Source organism: Falco cherrug, chromosome 5, assembly GCF_023634085.1.
Source record: "Falco cherrug isolate bFalChe1 chromosome 5, bFalChe1.pri, whole genome shotgun sequence".
Taxonomy (NCBI): domain Eukaryota; kingdom Metazoa; phylum Chordata; class Aves; order Falconiformes; family Falconidae; genus Falco; species Falco cherrug.
In genome coordinates, this window is record NC_073701.1 from 70918244 (window position 1) to 70942012 (window position 23769).

At 47.0% G+C, this 23769-nt stretch overlaps 2 protein-coding genes across 2 annotated transcripts; both read right to left on the minus strand.

Moving 5' to 3' along the window:
- Positions 1–271: 271 nt before the first annotated feature.
- On the minus strand, positions 272–5107 carry LOC102059843 (carboxypeptidase A1). The gene is made up of 11 exons (XM_005435452.3): positions 4956–5107; positions 4149–4230; positions 3267–3401; positions 3019–3117; positions 2402–2503; positions 2226–2327; positions 1979–2089; positions 1663–1753; positions 1324–1523; positions 922–1006; positions 272–836 (listed from the first exon to the last, which is right to left on the minus strand). The coding sequence occupies exons 1-11, from the start codon at positions 5090–5092 to the stop codon at positions 649–651; spliced, it is 1332 nt and encodes a 443-aa protein (XP_005435509.2). The 5' UTR covers positions 5093–5107; the 3' UTR covers positions 272–648.
- Positions 5108–8848: 3741 nt separating this feature from the next.
- LOC102060013 (carboxypeptidase A2) lies at positions 8849–18067 on the minus strand. Its single transcript, XM_005435453.3, has 11 exons — positions 17980–18067; positions 15464–15545; positions 14473–14607; positions 13628–13726; positions 12917–13018; positions 12653–12754; positions 11794–11904; positions 11341–11431; positions 10753–10952; positions 9412–9496; positions 8849–9170 (listed from the first exon to the last, which is right to left on the minus strand). Exons 1-11 carry the CDS (start codon positions 18042–18044, stop codon positions 8983–8985), a joined length of 1260 nt encoding a protein of 419 aa, XP_005435510.2. The 5' UTR covers positions 18045–18067; the 3' UTR covers positions 8849–8982.
- Positions 18068–23769: the final 5702 nt, after the last annotated feature.

Here is a 23769-nt window from a genome sequence, read left to right on the forward strand (position 1 = left end):
AAACCTGTCCCAGGAACTGGCCAGGACTGTTGGTGAGTCACCTACTGGCAGGGCGAGAAGCAGGGAGGTGCCAAAATCCCACCGCCCACAGTGCTGGCTGTGGCTCAGAGCTGCGAGGAGGAAAAGGATAAATTTGGGTCGAGAAAGTGCAAGATGCAGATTTTTTTTGCACAGGGAACTCGGTGAGCTGGTACCTAAGCTGTGGCTGTGGTGGTGGGGGCAAAGGAAATTGTTTTAAAGTTTGGCACGGGACAGAGGTCAGAGTGGGTGATGGTCCTCCCAGGTGGCAAAAATAAAACAACAAATGCCTGAAAGCACTTCACACCCAGCGATGGCCCTGAGGGTGCCTGGTGTCCCTCCCCACAGCCCCCAGGGGTGGACGATGGAGCAATGCTACCCAAAACCCCATACATCTGGGTTTGGTTGCCCAAAACCCACACATCTCCTCCCAGGTCCTTCAGGGCTGTTGGCTCCAAAGGATAGGAACTTGTAGGGCCAAAGCCACAAGGTGGGAAATAAACACCTGCAGGGATAGGAATCCTTTTTCACTGGTTTTCTGAAGTCTAGCATGAAAAGTCACCAGCCTTAAATCATAGAATCTCCTGGATTATTTATTGAGATGAGAGAATGCCGTGGGAGGTGCTGGGTTCAGTATGGATGCTCCAGGACATAGACCATGATGTCCAGCAGCGCTGGCCAGGTCTCAGTAGCGGTGGGGATGATCTGGCTGCTGGGCAGGAGGAAGCCATAGCGTCCTGTGTCCCTCAGCTCGAACGAGAAGGAATATTTCACCCCATTGTCGTAGGCCCAGTCGACGGTGGTGCCATCTGCCAGATCTACAAGGAGAGAAGCGCAGACATGATCCCAATGCTGAGCATTTGTGGTAGACACAGTGCTGTGGGATGAGGAAGGGACACTTACAGATGGTGTCCACAATGCTGCCGTACGTGTATTTTGTCCCATACAGGACAGCCAAGTCATTCACCGCCTTTTTAGCCAGTTCATTCTGCAACGAAGAGCCCCAAAGTGGTGAGACCTAGTGGACCAAGACCTTGGGGCAGCAGGAACCCCAGGGCCATGGGATCTAGAGCCCAGCATTGTTTCCCACCCCTTCTGCTCTTTCTTTTCCCCAAACACCCTTAGTTTTTGATAGGTGGGAGATATGTCTTGCAATCACCCTCCCTCCAAGAACCAGATGATGGGCTTCAAAGTGCAGGTTGCATCTAACAGGAGGAGCAGGGAGGGTCCTGGGATGATCTGACCTGACTTCTCTAGCAAGGCTGGTGCTTACAGCCCCATGTTTACATTTTGGGGTCAGCTCACCAGTTCTTGGTGGTTGGGCACAGGCTCTGTCTTGTAGCCATAGGGGAAGAGCAGCATCTGGGAGTAGCTGTGGATGGAGATGACTGATTTCATATTCCCGTGGCTGTGGATGAAGTCTACAATAGCTTTCACTTCTCTCTCAGAGTGAGCATAGGGACCACGGTAGATGTCAGAGCAGGGGTTGCTGCTGGAGCCGGAGCCTGGGGCATGGCAGAGGAGGCACCATACAGAGAGACAGCCCTGGGGAAGGGTTTCCAGCCCCCAGGTTTCTCCCCTTTAGCAGGAAGCTTTGAGGCACATATGATGCCTTGCATGGGGACCTGCTGTCCTGCCTCTCACCTCCAAAGCCAGCATCCCAGTTTCGGTTGGGGTCCACTCCAACGCAGTGGGAGCTGGCATTGATGGACCTTGTCTTGCGCCACATGCGGTTCTAAGAGCAGATGGGGGTGAGACCATCACAGGGATGTAGATCGCATGACCTTGGGGGACAGATGAAGCCCTCTTGCCCAAGCATCTCTGGGGATGGGAGGAAACCACCACCAACAACTCACCATCCCACATGGGAAGGAACATCCCTCCCCACCCAAAAATTACATTCAGCCAAAGCTGCTGGAGACAAGTGCTGGGACAAGTCCCACAGTGTCCCTGCACTCACGGAGCTGTGGGTGAAGGCAAAGCCATCGGGGTTGGTGATGATCTCAAAGAAGATGTCCATGCTGTCCAGGATGGCAGTGACAGAGGGGTCCTGGCCATACTCCTCAGCGATCTGCACAGGGAGGGGACTGGGAGCTGCATCGGTGCCCCTCAGGGATAAGGGAAGCGACCAAGCGGCTCAGCAGGGAGGTGTTAAAGAAGGGCTGGGTTAAGAATTGGGGTTCCATGTCCCAAGAGCATGTGGTTACCTTGTTGGCCGTCCAGATGCCAGTGGCTTGGGTGACCCATTCCCGCGAGTGGATGCCCGTATCCAGCCAGATGGCCGGCCTATTCGATCCCCCAGTGCTGAACTGTACAGAGAGGGGGGATTTCAGCCCCGTGCCCTTCCAGGGCTGGGCAAGGTGAGGGTGCCCCTGGTACCCACCTTCAACACATACAGGGGTCTGTTCTCATAGCTCTGCCCGATCTGGATCTTGCTAACAAGGCTGGGATGACCGTCCACCAGCATGTCTATCCAGTCATAGATCTGAAAGGAGATGCTGCTGGGTCATGAGGCTCACCTTGGCTTTCTTTTTGGTTTTTAGGGTATCCAGCACCACATGCAACATGTAGAGCTTCCCTGGAGAAGCCCTGGTGCTTCCCTGGAGAAAACCAGGTGCTTGGACCTCTGTGTGAGCAGGGAGATGCACATTGCAAAGGCTTTTGCAAAAGCAGAATCAGTGTGGGGAGTGGAAAGCTCTGAGATCCCCCAACAGCATCACAGCCTCCATCAGCCACCCACAGAGCTCCAACTACAAACTTTGACCCCCAAAATGAAGTTGAAGATGTCTTCCAGTGAGGCAGGGAGATACCAGGAAAGGCCATGCTGCACATGGAGGGATGACCGGTCTCCCAGCTCAGTGAAACCTCCACCCAAGGAGGAGAGATATGTCCTGGGTGGGTCTCACCTGCCACCACAAATGTCACTACACAGATGCAACCATGACACAGGCTGAGTGTGACCCCAGCAAGACAAAGCGAATGCTCTGCAGAGCAAAGTACCTCGTCTATTGTGTGGTAGGAGGCAAAATCAAATGTTTTGGTGCTTCTCCCTATCCTTCTAGACTTCATCATAGTTTTTTTTTCCTCATCCAATAATTCCTGTTTAGGAGGGAGAAAAAGAAAATCAAACAGGCTGAAAGGAGGAGGGGATTGGGGTTTTCTTCAACTTCCTCATGCTTTCCAACTTTTGGATCTTCTCTTGGGACTGAACTACAAGAGTTTGTCCCATTCCCCACCACAGCCCTTACCTGCACGTCCTTGATCATGATGCTGTAGGAAATGCTGTTGGACTCCAGGAAGATTTTGACTGCTTGGAGGCTGGGGAAGGGCACCCGCAGGTCAGCTGGGCGGCCAGGGCTGGTGGGGTGACGCCAGAAGTCAACCTGATGTGGAGGAGAGAGCTCAGCCCCATCCTGTGCTGGTGCTCATCCGTTGAGCTTCCAGCACCAAAAGGGGTCTCAGAAGAGTTTCCCATGAAGGTTCAAAAAAGTTTTTTGGACAAATTTTGGGGCACATGTAGGTACCAGGATGGGTCAGGGTCCCTTTGCCTTACTCAATGGATCTTCTACAGAAACACCTTTCAGCCTAAGTTGTTTGTTGACTGCAAACGTCCCTTTGATGAGTATTTGTGATTTGAGCAGACATGGCGAGACACCAGGATCATTGTGTGCTGGTTCTGCTCTTTAATTCAATAGATGTATCTCCTAACATCGGTTTTGCAGTGCAGATGCTGTTTCCTGCCACCCCTCCCCCATCTCTCTCCTGCTGCTCCCACTGCTTAAATTTTTTGCTGGTATTCACCCTGCAAAGCATCTAGGGCAAACACAAAGGGAACAGAGTTACATCGTAATTCAAGCCAAAAAAAATAAATAGCAATGACATTTTAGACTTGAATACTCAGCCTGGGTACGATGATGTTGCAGTGACTGGGGTGTTCCCGCTTCACACAAAACAGGACAGCTGAGCTCAAGGTGCCCTGAGCTAAGTATTATATTTATATAGTTATAAATTATACATATCCAAAATGGGAAGGAATACTGGATGTGAGGTCAAAAGAAGGATGGAGCCCTGGACATCACCAGGGTCTCTGTTTTACACAGGGGGATGCTCAGGGCCCCATCGGAGCTCACCTGTAGCTCTGCCTGCTCACCCAGCACCCTGAGCAGGGTGATCTGCTCCTCGTTGCTGGCTGTGATGCGGAGGACCTGGTCCCTGCAGGGAGGTAGAGGCATCAGCACATGTGGGAGGGATCACAGGATGGGGATGGGGGTGGGTGTGGGAAGGAGCTGAGCTTCCAGCACTGCCAGGGCCCCATCACAGCTGGGTGGAGGCTGTGGAAGGTCTACACTGGCTTGGTGGGTTGGAAAGCACATCAGTTGTTGGAGGTTTGATGTCAAGAATGAAAAATGCAGGTTCAGGACAGTCGTGATGGGAAAAAAATCAAGTGCCAGAGAGCCCAAATCAGTCTTCACCCTTCCTTCGATCACAGGAGCTCCAAAACATTAGGAAATAACTAAGTCATCAATATGTTCTGTCTATATCCATCTACATGTTAGATATTTCCTAATGTATCTCCCACTCCAGCCTGGCTGGGCTCCCTCAGGGACAGGTAAGCCCCTCCTGAGAAGGAATGTTCTCCTCCTCTGGCAGCAAGGCTTCCCCATCTTGGGCCAGTCCTTCCCCTGGTAAAGCTCAGGATGATGCTCTTGGGATTTAGCATCCCCCAATTTCTACCTGTTACATGCTCAAAACCTCCCCCCAAAGCTGGACACATCTTTCCCAGTGTCCCCATGGAAAAAGCTGCTGGCTTTCCCTCCTTTGGGATGTCACTCTTCTTCTTGAACCCAAAGGACAGCAGACAGGGCCAGGCATCTCTCACCTCGGTCCCTCTCCCCAACCAGGGTGCCCCACCACCCCTTGTTTCTGGCAGGACTTACCCCACGAAAAGCTGCTCGCTGCAGGTGGCTGTTACAAAGGTCGCAAAGACCAGGAGGATCTTCATGGTGAGTGGATGCAGACAAGCCCCAGCCCCCAAGGGAGCATACAGCTCCCCTGTACAGTGCTCTGGGGGCATTCGTGGACCTTCTCAGCAAGGTCACATCTGCTGTCCCTGGGGAGCCAGCATCAACAAACAGATTAGCCAGGAACAGCTCCTGGGAGCCCAAATGTTTGCTTTATTTGGCAAAGTCAATAAAAGAGCAGCCAAATTAGGGAGGATCTGATAACGCCTTCCTGGCGTTTGGGTCCTGCTGCGAACGGCGAGGGAGGGTGCGTGCCCTTGTACCCAGCTTGGTGCGAGTGGCTGTCATGGTCACAGTCACCACCCAACCCAGGGGCATGGGATGGTGCCAGTTTATGATTAATTACTTATATGCACGCATATATAGACACAAAAAATTTAAAATATATCAGTCAAATTATTACCAGTGATGCCATTTATCAAACCGCTCCCAGGAGTGAGGCCAAGTGACGATGGATGCAGTCTCACCTCAAAGATGAAGGGTGGCCCAGGGCCAGGTGTTCCCACAAGGGTCCAAGGGGCTGCACAGGGACATTCACCTGGAGGTAATGCTCAGAGAGAGAGAAAGAGGGGCTTGTTTTGGGGTAGAAAGCAAGTTATTTTTGTCTTCAGCATAGACACATGAGTGGGCAGGACACCAGCTCCTGGAGCAGCTGTTGCTGACTTCTGCTGTCTGAGGAGGTCAGTTTGTTATAGTGGTTTCTTTGTTCCACAGGTTATACCAGTGTCTTTGTTCCACAGGTTATAGCAGTGTCTTTGTTGCGCGCTTATCTATGATGCCCCTGCGCTCCTGCCCACACTTGTCAAGGATGCTCCAGGTTCCTGGGCTGTGTTCCCAGGCTGGCAGCCATCATCTCTGTCAGTTTTTTAGCAGACATCTTCTGTTCATGTTTTTCCCCATTAAAACCAGGTTGTCTTTCTGGTAGCCCCAATGGCAGAGTGCCATGGGAAAGGCACTGTGGTCAGGGAGTCTGTTATGGCTTCATAACGCTTAACTGGTGATGTTGCTGATCTGGTCCTGGTCGGTGGTGTCAGGCTAGAGGTCCTCACTGAGGCAGGATCATGGGGCGGTTGAGGTGGGAAGGGACTGCAGGAGGTCTGTATCTGACCTCCTGGATGAAGCAAGATCAGTTCTGGGGGCAGACCAGGTCTCTCCATATTGGGTCTTATAGTCACAGAATCATGAAATGGCTTTGTTGGAAGGGACCTCAAAGACCATCTAGTTCCAGCCCCCTGCCAGGGACAGGGACACCTTCCACTAGACCAGGTTGCTCCAAGCCCCATCCAGCCTGGCCTTGAACACTTCCAGGGATGGGGCAGCCACAGCTTCTCTGGGCAGCCTGTGCCAGTGCCTCGCCACACTCAGAGTGAAGAATTTCTTCCTAATATCTAATCTAAATTTACCCTGTTTTGGCTTAAAGCCATTCCTCCTTGTCCTGTCGTCACTACAGGCCCTACTAAAAAGTCTGTCCCCATCTTTCTTGAAAGCCCCCTTTAGGTACTGGAAGGCCGCCCTAAGGTCTCCCTGGAGCCTTCTCTTCTCCAGGCTGAAGAACCCCAGCTCTCTCAGGCTGTCTGCCTAGGAGAGGTGCTCCAGCCCTCTGGTCATCTTCCTGGCCTCCTCTGGACTTGCTCCAACAGGTCCATGTCATCCACCAGTTCCCTCAGGGCCTGTGAATGCACCTTATCAGGTCCCATGGACATGTGCACCTTCAGGTTTCTTAGATGGTCTTGACCCTAATCTTCTCCTGTAGTGGCAGTTCTTCATTCTCCCAAGATTCTTCCAGAGTTCTCCAACGATGGAGGCTGCACACCCTCTCTGGGCAATGTGTCCCATTGCTGGACTGCCTCCTGATGGAAAAGCACTTTCTTATGCCCAGCCTGGCTCTCTGTTTCAGCTGATGCTGTTGTCTCTCCCATCACACTTCATGGAGCTTTGCTCCATTTTCTCAGTAATCTCTTCACAGGGATGGGAGAGTCCTCGTTAGGTCCTCCCAACCCAGAGCTGTCTCAGCTCCAGGCCAAACCAGCCTGTCTCCCTCAGCATCCCATCATGGGACACATCCTCCTGTTTTGGTGGCCTCCACTGATCTCACTCCAGGTCCCTTTTTGGACTGTGCCAGGGGTTCAAAAACTGGATGCAGTTGTCATCAAGCCACATACTTAGAAGCAGAAGGACCAGGTGGCCTCAAGGCCTGGATGATTGGAATGAGCTTCAAAGCCAGTATGAGGTCACAAGTCTGCAACCCCAGGGCCAAGGCTCCTCAGGCTCTGCAACTCCTGCCCACCATCTGCCACAAGGTCCTCGCTCTGGTGACAACAGGTCAGCCAGGTCCAAGAGCCAACTGTGTGCCCTGGACCCTCCCCATCAGTGTGGTTTTAATTGCTGGCTACAGGCGGGATTTTGGAAGGGTGGGTCAGTTTAGGAAGCAGGTGCCACCAGATGGGGCCATGAGCAGAGGGGAGGGATGGGGACATGCGGGGAGCACAGCTGCCCCATGTTGGGGTTTGCTTTCCAAAACAGCTGCACTCAAGCCAAAACAAACCCACGTGGTACTTCCCTATGCCTCAGCTGCACCTTCACCTTCCTTTCCCTGCCAACGGCCTCACATCCTTTGAGTCTGAACTAACATTTTTCCAGCTACATCAGGTGTGTTTGCTCTCCTGCCAAGCTCATGGGGGAGTGAGTAACTCACCAGCTGCTGAGGGGATCACAGGACATTGAGATAAACCCGTTAGACTTGATAATCACTGCAACAGCAGCAGGGACTGCTAATCTCCGACTCTTCAGTGGCTTGAGTGCACAGCCCTGAGCTGTTTGCTCTTAATGCCCAAGAAATTATCAGACTGAACAACAGAAGGAAGGAGGTGGGCTCTTGAAGGACTGTGGACTGGAGGAGAGCAGGCATCCTCCATCTCCACCCTCCGACCGTGCCCACTGGGCAAATCTGGGAGGGAGAAAAGGGACACGACCAATACATGGGGCTATTAGGCCATCTCCCTCCCACCAGTTGTCGGTGACCTGCCCCCAGAAGGCAGCTCTGTCAGAGTCCCCAGGTTTACAAGAGCAGTGACACGGAGCTGTTATGAACAAAAAAGAAAATCTTCCCTGTCCTCTTTAAACAGCAACTAGATGCTACTGGAGCAGAGCATAAGGCAGGCTTGTGTAATTCCCCCAGCTGTAGCTATACTGCAGTAGTGGAGCAATTGACTTTCCACACGGTCTAGTTTACCATTCAAGTGCTTCAGCAGCTCTGAAAAGTTGACACCACTTCCAATCCACAAATTTCAGGAACACTTTCAAAAACCTGCACCCCCACCACCCTGGGAGCCAGTTTCTGCACTGGTGACAGGGCTGGTTGTGAAGGGGGGTTAGTGTGCCTGCGGGGAGGTTTGCAGAAGTACAAAGCTCTGTTACGGGCTGGTGTTGCTTGGAGCAAATACATTTTTCATTTGCTAATAGAGATGGAGCTGCAGAGGGCACAAGGCAGAACAGTTTGTAGCAGTCATGAGGTAGAGGATGATCATCTCCTTTCCCAGCATACCTTTCTGCTCTTACATTTAATCTTTCCTCAGCCTCCACACCATTGCAAGTCCCTCATCTGACTTTTGGCTCATCTGGGGGAGAAAGGCCTGCTCTCTTCATCTCACCAGAGGTCACTGACATCTCAATAGCTATACAAGTGCTCACATCTTCCATTCTCCTCTTGTCCCTGTTCCTACTGTGTCCTAAAACCTTCTAAGGGGTCTACCACGCACACAGATTCGCAGTGAACAAGACAAGCATTAAATGCTTTTTATACACAGACATGTATTGCTGTAGAAGGAATGCACACAGAGTTTTTATTCAGCCAGGTGCCATATCATTACAGCTGTTGCAAGCGCACCAAGGAAAGAGGATTTACAAGCTTGATGCTACAGGCAGCTGATTTCCACCCCAGCGTTTAGTATGGATTGTCTCGCACGTGCTCCATGATTGTTTTCAGACCCAGCCAGGTCTCCTCCGCAGTTGGGATAATTTGGCTGGCTGGCAGGAGGAAACCATAGCGACCCGTGTCTCGCAGCTCAAAGGCGAAAGAGTATTTGATGCCATAATCATAGCTCCAGTCAATGCTGCCTCCACTGGCTTGGTCTGAAAGAGAAAGGGAGAAGAGCCAGAGGGGTGAGCAGAGGATGGATATGAGTTCTGCTGTCCTACTTTTTGTATCTGTGAGGAACAAGTATTAGGTTTTTAAGTGAACACTCAGCTCCAGTGTTTGGTGGTATCACTCTGCAGAAGCATCACTGCTTCCAAGAGGGAGAGACCTTGCGACAGGGACAGAGTCCACTGTCCTGGGACAGTCCGTAAAAGCTCAGACTAGCAAAATACTCACAGATAGTTGTGCAAATGCTCCCCACTCTAAAGGTGGTGCCGTACAGGGACCGGATGGAACTGGCAGCAGCTCTTCCCAAGGCATCCTAGAGAGGAGAAGATGAAGGACAAGTCAGAAAGTAGCCATGCTTAATGAGGCTAATTATTAAGATTTCACCAACCTGAACCATACTCAGAGAAATCTCCGAACTGCTTTACAACCTGCTTTCACACACACACCCCCAATAAACTAGTGCTAAATCAACCCATTTCTTAATGACTTATACTAATGACAGCACTCAAAACTTCCATAGTATTTTTGGGAGGTGACATTGCAGGTGAATTAAATCATAGCAGGTTCGATATCTGATCATCCAGCATTTCATCTTACCAACTGTCTTGTCAAGAGAAGGTTCAAGAGATACCAGAAAATCCCAAGACAGTCAGACATCACAGAATCACAGAATGGTTGGGGTTGGAAGGGACATCTGGAGTTCATCTAATCCACTCCCTTGCTAAAGCAGGTTCTCCCAGAGCAGGCTGCACAGTCACATCCAGGCAGGTTCTGAATGTCTCCAAGAGGAGACTCCACAGCCTCTCTGGGCAGCAGCTTGTTCCATATGCCCTGTCACCCTCAAGGTAAAGAAGTTCTTCCTCATATTCAGAAGGAACTTCCAATACTCAGTGGTCACTTTGTGCTCATTTCAACTGCAAAACTGCTGTAGAGAAAACAGTGCCAGGCTCTTCCCGGAGTAGGGCAAAAAGACAAGTGGCAACAAACAAATTGCTACAGGGGAAAATTGCATTTAGGTTATCAGGGAAAAAGAAAATCCCCATGACAGCAGGGAAACTTTGCAATGGGCTTGAAGAAGCTGTGGAATTTTGTTTTAGAAATATCAAAACAAATCAAAGCAATTGATTAAAACTCAGCTGGGCAAGGCCCTAAGCAACTCAATCTGACCTTGAAATCAGTTCTGACTCCAAAGCCTGCCTGCTTTCAGCAGAACTTGAGACTTGGAGACCTCCAGGGGTCTTTTCCACTTGAATTATGATTGTGAGATCCATCTTGCCTCAAAGATATTATTACAGCTGTGAGGCTGTCATTAAAGAAGAAAGGAGGAAACACGGATGAGCAAAGAGGGCTGAGAATGTGTGGGGATGGCACATGTTTGCATCTGACCAAGATTTCTCTTACAAAGGTGTTGCATTGCACCAGGGTTCGGTTCCCTCTCACAGATGGTTACTGTTATGGATGACACAGTTCAGCCTCTTGTTTTTATCGTGATATCTCACTGTAATAATTGAGTATACAAAGCCAGCTGGACAGAACAAAGGAAGCTAAAGCCAAGTCATTATGTCTCACCAGCTCGGCATAGTCTGCTGGTTCAGTGCATTTGTAGCCATAGGGATACATCAGAAGCTGAGAGTAACTGTGGAGGGTGAGGAAGGCCCGGATGTTTCCATGGTTCTTAATAAAGCTGACCACAGATTTAACTTCCACCTCTGAGTTGGCACTGGGCCCACGGTAAGAGTCAGAACAGGGATTACTACTGGCTCCAGGACCTGTTGGTGCAAAGAGGGAACAAAGGCAAACCTGTAAGAATTCATGAAAGGTCGAAGCAGACTAACACAAAGCCAGGCTTTCCTAACAACAGGTCTTCAGCCAAAGGCAAGGCCTTAAATGCTGATAAATGCTCAAGCAGCAGTCACAAAGCATGGATACTCAAGGGACATACTTCTAGATGGTACAGATCACTGCCTTCATCTTTCGCTCACTGGCAATCAATCAATGCAAAATTATCTTTACAAAAGACAGCTACCATTCTATTTGACCATTTTCTTTCTGGAACCCTTATGGTAAAGCAATTGCTGGTCCTGTTAACAGGATCTGGGAACATGAAAGGGAACTTTCTTCTTAATGACAGCCAGAATTCAGAAACTTTATTCCTACCTCCAAAACCTGCATCCCAGTTCCGGTTTGGATCAACTCCAACACATGGACTGCCTCGATTCTTGGAGCGAGTCTTCCGCCACATGCGATTCTGAAACAAAGAAACACTATGGCTTCAAAAAGGAGCAAATCTCAGTTCTTGCATTAAAACTGCTACCCAGAAATAGCTGCCATTCACCAGGAAGCAATCCTAGGCACGAGCCTAAGATTATTTCTGACGGGCTGACTGCCAAGATGGGCCAATGGACAAAAATCGAAGGGCTGGTGAAGTTACAGTGGGTTAAGATAGGTTAGACAAGTAATTAGTATCTTTGGCTGCCCAACTCTTTTGCAGCTCCTTCTTACAGCATTAAGAAATGGACTTTCAGAGCTTACTTCCTTCACATTTATTGTTCATTTGGAAGAGCATGACAGTTTCCTAAATCAGCTTAGACACACATCATGCTTACTCACTGTGGTGTGAGTGAATACATATCCATCAGGGTTTGAGACTGTCAGCAGGAAAATGTCCATTTTGTTCAGCAGAGAGGTGGTGGACGGATCCTTCCCATAGTCAGAGGCAATCTAAGTAGAGACAATATTGCACACTGTGATTATCAGCATACTTTCCCACATGCTTATGCTCTAACAGTTAGGTACAGAGGCAAGTCTGGCTTTCAGGGCAGGGAAACAAGAAACATCAATTATCTGCTGGCCATAACTGTCCCTTGAGAGACTTGGAGCTTGAAGAGAGCAATGAATCTGTTTTACTGTTTTACTCTGAAGACAGGAAGTTAATGGAAGAAGGCAACAACATTTTCCCCTGCCTGTCCCAGAGAACAGCCCAAGGCTGGCACTAAGATTGAGATGGATTAGCCAGGTGGAGAATACACATCTGTGCTGTGCTTCCCTGGTGGCTTAGTCGTTTTCAGCGGAATTTAAACACTTATTTATATACAGCTGGCAGTTTTGGCACTTTTGTGGAAGGTAACCAACCACACAGTGTTTTTCTGTGTCAGCAGATCAAAGCAGCAAATTAACCTCAAAGTCCTTGGTTATTTGTATAACTATCAGCCCTGCAGTACTCAACAATTTCACCTGAACCACTACATTTTGTCTATATATATCTAAACCCAGCTGTTCTAACAATACATAGCATTTTTCAACTCTGTCTAGGCAGCTGCCGTATTCTCTCTGGAGCTGGCAATGTTTTACAAGGGGTAAAGCCAGCTGAGCTGGCTAAACACATATGTGTTTCTATATCTGTGATATACTTTCAAATAGTCAGAGGCATGCCCAAGACAAAAGCTAAATCAATCACTGCTGAAGTAACCTGTTTAGCTATCCATATTGCACTCGCTTGGGTAACCCACTCTCGGGAATGGATACCGGCATCAATCCAGATTGCAGGACGGTTGCTTCCTCCAGTGCTGAACTGTCGAACAAACCAGAAAGTTTTAAAAATCTCACTGACACTTCTTAGTCAAGAACATCCCATATAGACTGGGATGCTTTGGACTGAATTGTGCTGTATATATAATACAGATGTATATTAGTACATGTATGCACACACTCTGTGATATATTAAATGTCCTACCTTGAGCACATACAAAGGCCGCTTTTCATAGGATTCTCCAATCTGGATCTTCTTGACAATGTTGCTATACGCGGATGCAAGACGATCCAGTTCTGCATAAATCTGAAATGAAAAATCATGATGACATTTACATTACATTTATGTATAGTACTGCCCAGAACAGTTGTGGGACTTGGTGAAATCTACTTTTCTCCCCTTTTGCCTTCATTACTACCACCTCTTCAAAGCCCCAGCTCATCCTATGTCAGTGTAGTCAGCGCTGTCCCTAACATCACAAAGTAGAAGGAAGCACTGCTGTACCATCAAGATCTACTTACTTCAGGAATAAGTTCAAAATCCTCTTTCAAAACTTCTGGCAATAAAAATACCTTACCCTCTGCTCTGCTGTAGAGCTACCGGTTTCCTGTATTTCCCTGTTTTAAGATTAATTTATTTCTCAATCTCTTTTGAGGGTCAGAAGGAAGGGTTTTGACAGAACTTTGCAGAAGAGTTTCTGAAAAAGTATGATCAACATTTGCCCCTTCCAACACTCTGTCAGGGAGAGTTCTGGCTTATTGTGCTGACCACAAAATGAATACATTTAAAAACAAAACCATGTGCCTAAAGAAGCTGGAACGACATTTTAGATCCCAATATAGGATATTTAATTGAAGACAGCATGAAAAAAGGCCAGAAAAAAGAATCCTCTTCCCCCAAAGCTGAGGTACTCACATCATCTAAAGAGTGGTAAGTTCCATAGTTGAAGGTGTTGCTGCTGCGGTCCCTTTGTTGACTGTTGGCCATATCTTGCTTTTCTTTATCTAAAACAACCTAAAAGAAGCCATTCAAATGTTGAGAAAAGCCTGCTCAGTTTGCAAACTTCTGACCAAACGTTTATTTCAAATACCAAAACAGTGGCACTGCATACTGAGTCCAGCCCCAGACCCAAAACTCCCACAGCTATGGAGCAAACAGGTGCGTGCTCCTGCTGAATGTATCTGTAGTGAAGTGGGCAAGAATACCAGTGTTTAAAAGGTCAGCACTAAGCTTTAAACATGTCTGAAGATGAACAAGAACAACACTGGAATGCGGGGGGAAGGCAGTGTTTCTGTTGAGTTAATGCTATTTTAGAAGCCATTTTGGGATTACTGCTCATGAAGAAATGTCAGATCAGTGCCCAAACGGCACATGGTGGTATACAGTTCTTTCAGATTATGATCCTGAACTACTCTTAACATAGTTTACTGAATTAGGAGCAACTTCAGCGTTGTGATTCCCAAATGTCTGAGACCAAAAGAAATTCCTCAGGGGTTACCAGCCTATGAGTTTACTGATGTCACTGTTCAACATGGTTTCAGATAGCATCTTCAGAGTGATCCCCACAGCTTCCCAGTGCAGCAGTGATCCACAGATTATTTTTGAGAAATTAATCCACAGACTACAAAGATAAAGCAAGGCCTTCATGGAAAGCAGAGTGAGTATAGAAGAGTCCCTGTTAATGAATGAGGCCAGATTGTGAATCACTAGTTGTTTCCAAAGGACATAAAAGCTAAATATGTGCCAATGGCATTGCCTACCTGAAGGTCTTCGATCAGGATGGAGTACTCAATCCCATAGGACTCCAGGAAGGCTTTGACAGCTTGGACCCTGTTAGCAGGGATTCGCACATCCACAGGGAGGTCGGGAGTGGAGGGATTTATCCAGAAATCAAGCTGAAATGAGAAAGGAAAATGGATTTGGTTTAGGGAAAGCATTCTGCAAACAGCTCTTCTAAAGCTTTAGAAATGCTGATTTCTCTCAAATTGAATGACTCCTGCAGCATTGTGCTTCATCATGCTTACAGCATGCTCTGTTCTTTAGCTTGGCCTCACCTCAACCTTGTATCAGTTAATGTGATAAACTCACACAAAAAAAACCCAACCCAAACCAACAAATGTCTGCGGGAGGCTAAAGTCAGCATTTTCACCAACTTCAGAGCTTCAGTCATATAAAAAGAGGAAGTTTTAGTCTTTTATGATGATTCTTTTACTACTCTTCCTTTTACCAGAGCTCTGTATTGCAGAAACCCATTGTTTTTATTTCTCCTTTGGCAGGATTTTTCTAAATTTTCATTTCTATACTAGTCAAATCAATATTTTTAAATAAAGTAATAATAAAAATTTTCACCAATGGCAATAAGAGCAGTAATAACCTAGAACTTTATAGTGTGTTTTCCTGTTTCAGTACAGTGTAGACTAACTAATAAATTCCTCACACAACACTGGGAGACAAGTACAAAAACGTTAGCATCCCCACTTTAAAGACAAGCTTTTTGATACTGAGATTAAGAGCAGATCAGTTAAAATATGACCGCAAACCCACTAGGAAGAAAACATGAATGCAGGCACTCCTGAATACCAAGCTGGTACTAGAACTTGCAGATCAACCACCAAGTATTGAGACAGGAAATTTATTTATGGCAGCTCCCACAGTATGGTACAAACCTTTCAAATGCAATGCAAAGTCCTACCCTGGTAAGTCCTACCCTAGTCTGAAACATTACAAAATGCCTCTGTGGTAATAACATACCTCAAGGTGTTCCAGTGATTCCAAAAGCTGTAACTTCTGAATCTCCTCCTCATTTCTTGTCTTGATTCGGAGAACCTGGTGCCTGCAATAAATCAGTAAGTCTTCAGAAACTGTCTCAAAATGGGGTCTGGTTGAACTAGCTTGTTATCGGATCATGAATTTGGTGGGTAGTTACTTGCATGTTACCAGCAAATATGGACTTCCTTAATGCAGTTGACTTAATGTCACCCAAGAGTTCAACCAACAACCCGCAGGGCTCACCTGCTATATGTGCACTAGATTAGTAACTAGTTAAATGGCAATTTTTAAGATTTCATCCTTAACAAGATATCAAGTGGATGAATTTTTAATTCAATAGAATCTTGCATCTATTAGTTATTTTTTATCAACAGCTTTCAGGAAAAAAAACACTTTCGCTGAATTTGCAAATGAACAAATACTGTGGGAGCACTATGCAACAAAGGAAACCAACTACTACATATGGGATTAATTTCCCCTTTTTTCAGTGTAGTCAAAGACTGTTGACAAACTTCCCTGTGTTGTCAGAAGCTGATACCATCAGAGGGTGGCTTGCACCATTTCAGGTGGAATGAATCACCCTCTGGAAGCACCTCACTCCAGGGGTTACAGAGGTAACCTCAGCAATTAATTTAGACTATGCATTGCACAACATACAGTGATCACAACATACAGCCTCTAAATGTATCTGTATATAAAAAATATATCCCATTCAAATACACAGTGTTCCAGGCTGCTTGGTAAAATACGTACAAACAAACAGTACTACAAGGACAGCCTGATGAAACCAGGCTTGCTCAGGCTGATCTAACTGCAGCCTACAACTACTTGAAGAGGAGTTACAAAAAAATTACAAACTCTTCTCAGTAGGGGTAGATGATAATAGGGGGGAACTGTTCTGAGCCCTGTTCTGAGCAGAGTGGTGCACTACGAAGTTCTAGAGGTCCCTTCCACCCAACGCTTTTATGAAATGATAAAAGGATCTCTGAACAAGTGTATGCAACAGCGGGGGGACAGAAGATCCTATTCGGGAGAACCAGGGGGGATTCTGAAAGAAACCTGGAAGGCATAATGAATTAACATCTGGAAGTACAGCCTAGGGTCAATGCTGTAGCCAAAAGCACACATGTGCCCCTTAGCTGTATATCCTGGGGTTCACTGCAAGTGAGCTGAGCATTAATGCTGCATTTGCAAATGGCATTTGGTGATTGAAGCATTTGGTGTGTTTGTTTTCATTCTCTTCCCGAGGCATATGCATTTGGTCACAGCTGGAAACAGAACAGAAGTCCACCATGGAGTCCCATACCCTGACCTGGCCCAACTGCTCTGCCAGCACCCACTGCAAGCAGTACTGAAAAATGGAGATGACTCAGCAAATCAACTTGAGTAACTGCAGGATTGGAAAACACAACTTAAGACAGGGTAAACAAGGGGCTTGCCATATGAACTCAGTTATGTGTGTGTTTATTTACTAGCATGGCCTCAGCTGCTGGGAAGAGACACTCGCTAACACCAGGTTCCTCAGTCTGGCCAGCTGACATGTAAGATTCTTTTGTTGGACCAAGTTAAAAAAACACTGAAGGCACTTTACCACATTAATAACTTATTATTGGATTGTCCATCACCATAGGCTTTATTTCTGGATTGGATTCTTCTGTGAAGAGATGAGGCTCATTAACCACAGCTACTGGACATGACTGAGAAATGAATTCATAAGAATTCAGCCTACGTTATGCCAGGGCCCAGATTAAGTGATCAAAATAGTTTCTCCTGGCTTTACAAATCCTAGAGTTTTAGTAAATTATGTATAGTAGTTCTTATTCTTAATCCTTACATCTTCATATACAGATTTACTCAGTGGAATCTAGTGCTCACTTCCTACATCTCAGGAAGTATCTATCAGGGGTTTTATCTTCTTCTATTAAGGTTCTTACATGGCCAGTAAAGGCTGTGAGGAAATACAGCAGGAGATAATTTTTGCAATGCAACATTAAGATAAAACTTTAGAATATAATGGTTGGAAATAAGGATTTGAATTGCTTCGGCTCTGAAGAGGATTAAGCATTTAAATAAAAATAAGAAACTTCAAAAACAAAGAGAAACTAGTGAGCTTTCCAGTTTGAAGCCAGGTTCTGGTCTTTTGGCTCTGCTTTGTGCTGGACCAGATCTGTAAAGCTCAACACTTGAGCTTTGCAGCAAGGTTCAGCTTCAGATCAAGGCTTGAGAATGCTCCTCAGGTACGATCAAAGCCAAAGCAAAGCCTTGGGTGAACAGGAATTTGGGAGCTCAACTCTGCAGCTAGAACTTTCTCCTTAGAAAACCAAAATGAAAGTAGAGAAGGAATCCTTCAGAGTCTGGAGTACCAAAGTAACATGACAAGTCAGTCATAAAAAGCCAAGAATGTGTCCCAAGCAGATGTTGTATAGTTAAGATAATGAAAAACAACAACTGGATAATACAGCCTTAAATGAAAGGTCTTCCGTAGAAGTATAACTCACCCAACAAAAGTTTCCAGGCACAAGGAAGCCCCGAAGAGGGCAAAGAAGATCAAAATCAGCTTCATGTTTTATGTGAAGTTCAACTCAGTCTAGCAAAGAAGAATTTATACAGGACTTGTTAAGAAACTCTTTTTCAGATAAAACATATCTGTTTTCCATGTGACTAAGTTCTCACATTTATCACAGCTTTCAAGGCAACCAGCAGATAGGAGGCTGATTTCAACTCCAAAAGAACATTTTCCACTGACACAGTCAAACCTGTAAGGGAGGAGTTGTTATCAAAATCTTCGCCCACAAAGTTCCCCAGTGTCTTTTCATGCATTTTTCCAGGTAGAGGAAAATAGAGGCAAACTGAATGTCATCCTAGCTCTCACTGGGAGTGAGGAGCTCTGCCAGTCAGCTCTTGGTCATGGGTTTTTCTCCGACACATTTCTAGTATCCCTCTCCTTGTTACAAAGAGGCAGACAGCAGAAAGATCTCACTCCGGCAAAAATACTCAATTTGAGGGATTAGTTTGAAGGACAATCTCTGGGTCCTGCCTGCTATGCAACAAGTTGTGTCTGATAGACTAGGCCAAGGCCATGCTATAAATTTGCTTTTATATACAAATTACACACTTCTAGATACAAGCCAGACAGTTTAAATATATTTTTAATTGAAGTTACTAGCATCCCCCAATCTTCAGTTGGGATGGTTTCATACAGATTCAAGCCAGCCAGTGCTTCAAGCAAATTAAGGTTGCAGCAAGATTAACATGAAAGCAAGTTGCTTAGCAGGAGCAGATAAAAGCCTTGGGTGAACAGGAACTTAGAGGAGCTCAGGTCTGCAGCTAGAACCTTCTCCTTGGACAGGCTTGCTAGACATCCTCTTCTAATGAAGCATCCCCCCCAGGAAGAGGTGACACAGGTCTGAAGAAGTGCCGCGAAATCCACTGCCAGGTCCTCTGAGCTTTGCAATGCTTACAGGGCTGTTCCTTGATCCTGTAGCTCTCTGGGTCCCTTTGCTCTTGTGCTGGACTCTATCTACTTCTTGCTTCATGGGGAATAGCCTCCATCTCGTTAGCTTTCCATAAAGGTGCCCAGATATTTGAGTTGTCGTTATCTGCACTGAAGGAGTAATGTTGATGGGCAGTCTCATGGCTGAGCTTTGGGAACCATCTCTCCTGCCTTTAATTGTAGGAACACCCATCTGCGGTTGTCCCAGAATGGCAGGTAGGGCTGGAGGGCTGTTGGACACACTTTCTGTTCATCCTGCTGAAAATGTTATTGAGGAAGAGCCAGGCGCTGACCCTGCTGCAATACCTACATGGGGTACCTTGGAACTAACACTGGTCAGAAGGGAGATGGTTCAACTGCTCTATAATCAACCTCAGGAGACCAAGGAAAGGAAGTCTGTGACAATCCCCAGAGGAAGCTCTTAAAGATCTCACCCATACTGCTCTCAACGTTTGTCAGCACCTCCCTGAGGAGCCTCCCCTAATCTCTACTCTCACCCTTCCCCTCTGCAGCCTGGCCAGGGGCTTCTTGTCATGTGTTCACAGCAAACTCCAAGCAAGTCTTTTTTAAGGCCAGGCCTCGTGTTTTTGGGAACAAAGAGAGCCTCAGGCAGGGATTCTGCCTGTTTTGACATACAGGAATTACTCATCTTGCGACTGTTGTATCCTGGGGGCACACTATAGAGAACATAGGCTCTGCAGGGAGGTAAGGTATGTTCCTGTGAGTGCCCAGATCTTTGAGATTTAACCTTGGGAAACAAGCAGATCTCCACTACCCTTAACATAAATCAGATAATGCAAGTTTATGCTAAGAGGCAGGAATGTTCATGAGAATTTCCTGCTTCTAGCACTACAGTAATTCTGGTGGAAGTCAAATCCCACTTGTAGCTTATGGCCTTCAACATTTTGTAAAGAACCGACAGACTGTCTACACCACCTCCTGTGGATTCACTCTTTGAAAACAGGAAGGAGAGATTTAATTTAGGGCAAAATTATAGCTTGCTTCATTACTCATGCTACATCCCGCATGGATTTAAAGGCTGCCAAGAGATCCCGCCAAACATGATGTCAGGGTCTAAAGTATACCAATAATCTCCGAGTGCCCTGACCAGCCTCATCTGGGGCCTCCACCCTTTACATTTAAGGAGCTGCATTTAAGCCCAAACCTTTGTACACTCCTAATCCTCACCAAAGGGGCTACTGTGACCTCCCACTGTAGCCACAAGGTCCTGCAGGGTTTGGAGATCAGCTTTGAGGTCTGGAGATCAGCCTTGAGGTCTGGAGGTCAGCCTTGAACCACAGGGTAAATCCTGTGGGTGAAGTCCTGCCACAGGCTGAAACCCTCTGTAGGGCTCAGCTCAGAGCCCAGAACACCCGAGCAAACCAGGAAGCAGCAAAAGCAGGGGTGCACCATAACAATAAGCCAGAAACCAAAGGTGACAGCAAGGCAGGCAGGGGTAGAGACCTCACCTCAAGCAGCACAGCCCCACAGGATTCAAATAAGAAGAGCAGAGCAAGTCTGATGGCACTAACCAGGAACAGCCACAGTTCAGATCCTTAGGTAAGCCACACAGCAGGTCCACAGCCAGGATGTCAAAAACTACAAGTCCAAGTCCACTGTGTGCCCACTGCAGCTCAAAGCAGGACCAAATCAAATGGCCTCAGCTTAAAAGCAGCTCCTGCACCAAGGGGCGGAGGGTGTGTGGGTGCGGGCAGCCTGGTCAGGGCAATTAGTGCTCTCAGGGCCCTGGCACACTAATGTGGGCAGGGTGGCACATACTCTCTGTATAGTCCTAAGAGGCTGTGGTATCTGCAGTGAATCATGAACACCTTGGTGACATGTTAAGAAGCAAAAGGTTAAGTGAATGTCGTCTAACCAAACTTTGTCTTGTCACTTAAAATCGCGGTATCGATATATAGACAGTTTGCCTGTGCTGTCATTGACAGAGGGCCAGAATGGATGTGAGCCCCTGCGAACTAGAAAGGCCTCAAAAGTCATCAAATTTAGGTGGAATCAGTCGTCATCTGTAAAGTCTGGACCCTCTGTTGTTGCCCCTGCCAAAAAAGGGTTCTTGCACCCAGATACGGCATAGTAGTCCCTCCTATCACAGTTAGGAAAGAAGAGGCAGTCTCTGTCCTAGCCACACCCATAGCCTATGTCTGAACCCAAGCCCATGGTCCCCCTTGTCTCCCGTCCTCTCAAAATAAATGTTCAGCAATTCAGTAGGAAAGGGGAAGAGAGGGGAGAGAGCACATGCTGGACTGAGCTATCCTCATACTCCTGCTGCCTCGCTTGTCCCCATTGCCCTCCCCACTTCTGCTGCGCATCGCCTCCTGCTCTCTTACGGGGACCCAGACATCTTTACACTGCTTCTTTGAGCCCTATGCATAAGCTTACGAAACTCATATTTACCTTCTAAATTGCTCTCCCTTTCATCAGAACATAACCTTCTATCCTGGACTTTCTGGAGGATCCGTTCCAGGAAAATAACAGCGTAGAGACATTGTTACTCAGATCAACACATTGGTTCTTTATATAACACTAATTCTCACAGCATGCACGAGCTTGTGAGACCGGCTCTGGGACGTGAGGCTGACTGGTCCTTGCACAGCTACAGCACAGGGAACAGCACCAGTCCCTGCTCTAGGAAAACACCCCTAGGAAGGGAGCCCTCACATCTTCACCATTTCTACGACTCTCAACAAGCCCATATTCCTCTGAAGTCCCATACACGTTTCACCTTCAGATAGAAATGTTTCTTTTCTCATCTTCTCAAACTGGACCTGTAACACCAATATGGCAAAGGGCTCTGTCAGCAACTCATCTCCTCGATGATAAAAGTTAATTGGCTATAACGCAATTAATTTTGGATTATTGGTGAGAGAACTATTATTTCTGCAATAATGGATTATTTCCACATTCCTAATCCGCAAAGCACTTTGGGCATGCCCTGGATAAAGAATGAGTAGAGATTTTGGTATGTGGCTCATCATTTGTAGATGTGACTGGCATCATTTTAGAAGCAGAACCCTCATCTTGATCTCTCTGGAAAATCTGCAGCTATATGCCAGTGTAGGAACACTGACTGCAATGAAGCTACTTATTTCCAACTCAAATTTCCTTAAATTAGGAAATCAAGACCTTCAGCTTTCCAGGGTTGTCCCCAGATTTCATGTGTTTGAGTCACACAGCAGATTATAATGCACACACACTCCATCAGATTGTGTTGTAGCTTTGCAATTTTAAGACAGCAAGCACACGGATGAATTGTAACTGGAAATAACAAGAAGGGGATGGGAAGGGTACTGGGAGAGATACCATCAGTTACCTATACCTGGAGATTAAAGACTGGTTCTAACAGTGACATCATCCCATGAGATAGTTACAAATAATAACTTCCGAGGTTGTGAAAGCCTTTTAGGCAGGAAAAGTTTGTGTAAGGCCCACAACAACCTTCTGCTAAGGGCCAGCAGGTGTCAGCAGAAAACACAGAATTAAATAATATCTTACTCGAGCACAGCAGACAGATAATCAAAATGCAAGCGCAGGAACGGAGCAGGATTTTCCCTCTGATCCCCACAAAGCCTTCCTCATCCTCATCATAATCCCTCTCATCTGGCTTCTGACCAGTGCCAGAAAGCAAGGGATCGTTCTGCCAGTAATACCACCAAAGAGTGAGAAAAAGGGTATCCCCATAGAGCATCTTGAGTATTTATGCATTCAGAGCAGCCCCTCAGCAACCCCATGTCCAGCCAGTCATCTCAGGAAGCCCTGATGTGTTGGCCACCTATGGAGGCACGGGGACAACGGCACCACAAAGCGCCCTCTTTTATGCCCATTAGCCTTGGCTTTACTCCAAGGAAGGCTGGAGTGCCCTCAGGTTCTGTTGGTCTGTAGTGTTCTAGGGTTAATGGGTGGGACTCATATCCTCTCACCTGAGCTGTTTCAAGGCTGGGAATTGCACCAAAACAAGACTCTGCTTCTCCGCACCTGAGGAAGGGTGATTCACCCCATCCTCAAACAGCTGTTTGAGATCAGAAGGCCAAATACTGCTTCTCAACAGTCCTTTAATATTATCTCCATTTCATGCTTTTCTTACTTTCACCCTCTTGCTTAAGAAATAAGCCAAAATCAAGAGACTTTCAAATCAGCTGAAATCATCCATTAGTGTGGATCTACCAGGCCAGCTCTTATCCTGTTTAAATTTGTCTCTTCCTTTCTACAACTCTGTTTTTATTACTGTGTGTTTCCTATAACCAGCTTTTATAAAGAGTAACACATTCCACCAGCCCTTAAGCTGGGACAACTTTGAAGTTAGTGTATTTGCCCAAATTGGAAGCCGAGTGGGAAAAATTAAGAAACAGGCTGGATATCCCAGATAATCAGAATATCCCAAATAATTTTTCTTTTCCAAAGCTGCTGCCCTTGTCTTGTACAAACTGTTGCAGTCACTCAGCTCCATACGCCTCGCTGGGCCAGGTCCAGATTCTCTATCCAGCTCCTCTCACTCGAGCCTGCACCTTGGATCCTGTGTTCGGTGTTGGGCCCCTCAGGGCAGGGGGGACGCAGAGGGGCTGGAGCGTGTCCAGAGCCGGGCAGGGGCTGGGGGGGGGGGCAGCGGGGGGAGCTGGGGGGGTCAGCCTGGAGAGGGGGGGCTCAGGGGGGACCTTCTCACTTCCTACAACTGCCTGACAGGAGGTTGCAGTGGGGTGGGGGTCGGTTTCTTCTCCCAAGTAACAAGTGACAGGACGAGAGGAAACAGCCTCAAGTTGCACCAGGGGAGGTTTAGATGGAG

Coding starts and splice junctions, on each gene's coding strand:
- LOC102059843 (XM_005435452.3), bottom strand. CDS start 5,092: ATGCCCCCAGAGCACTGTACAGGGGAGCTGTATGCTCCCTTGGGGGCT. Junction 3,402..4,148: donor GTGAGCAGGCAGAGCTACAG/GTGAGCTCCGAT, acceptor CCTCCACATCAG/GTTGACTTCTGGCGTCACCC. Junction 2,328..2,401: donor GACCCCTGTATGTGTTGAAG/GTGGGTACCAGG, acceptor CTCTCTGTACAG/TTCAGCACTGGGGGATCGAA.
- LOC102060013 (XM_005435453.3), bottom strand. CDS start 18,044: ATGAAGCTGATTTTGATCTTCTTTGCCCTCTTCGGGGCTTCCTTGTGC. Junction 11,432..11,793: donor ATGTATTCACTCACACCACA/GTGAGTAAGCAT, acceptor TCTTTGTTTCAG/AATCGCATGTGGCGGAAGAC. Junction 9,497..10,752: donor CAGCAGACTATGCCGAGCTG/GTGAGACATAAT, acceptor TCTCCTCTCTAG/GATGCCTTGGGAAGAGCTGC.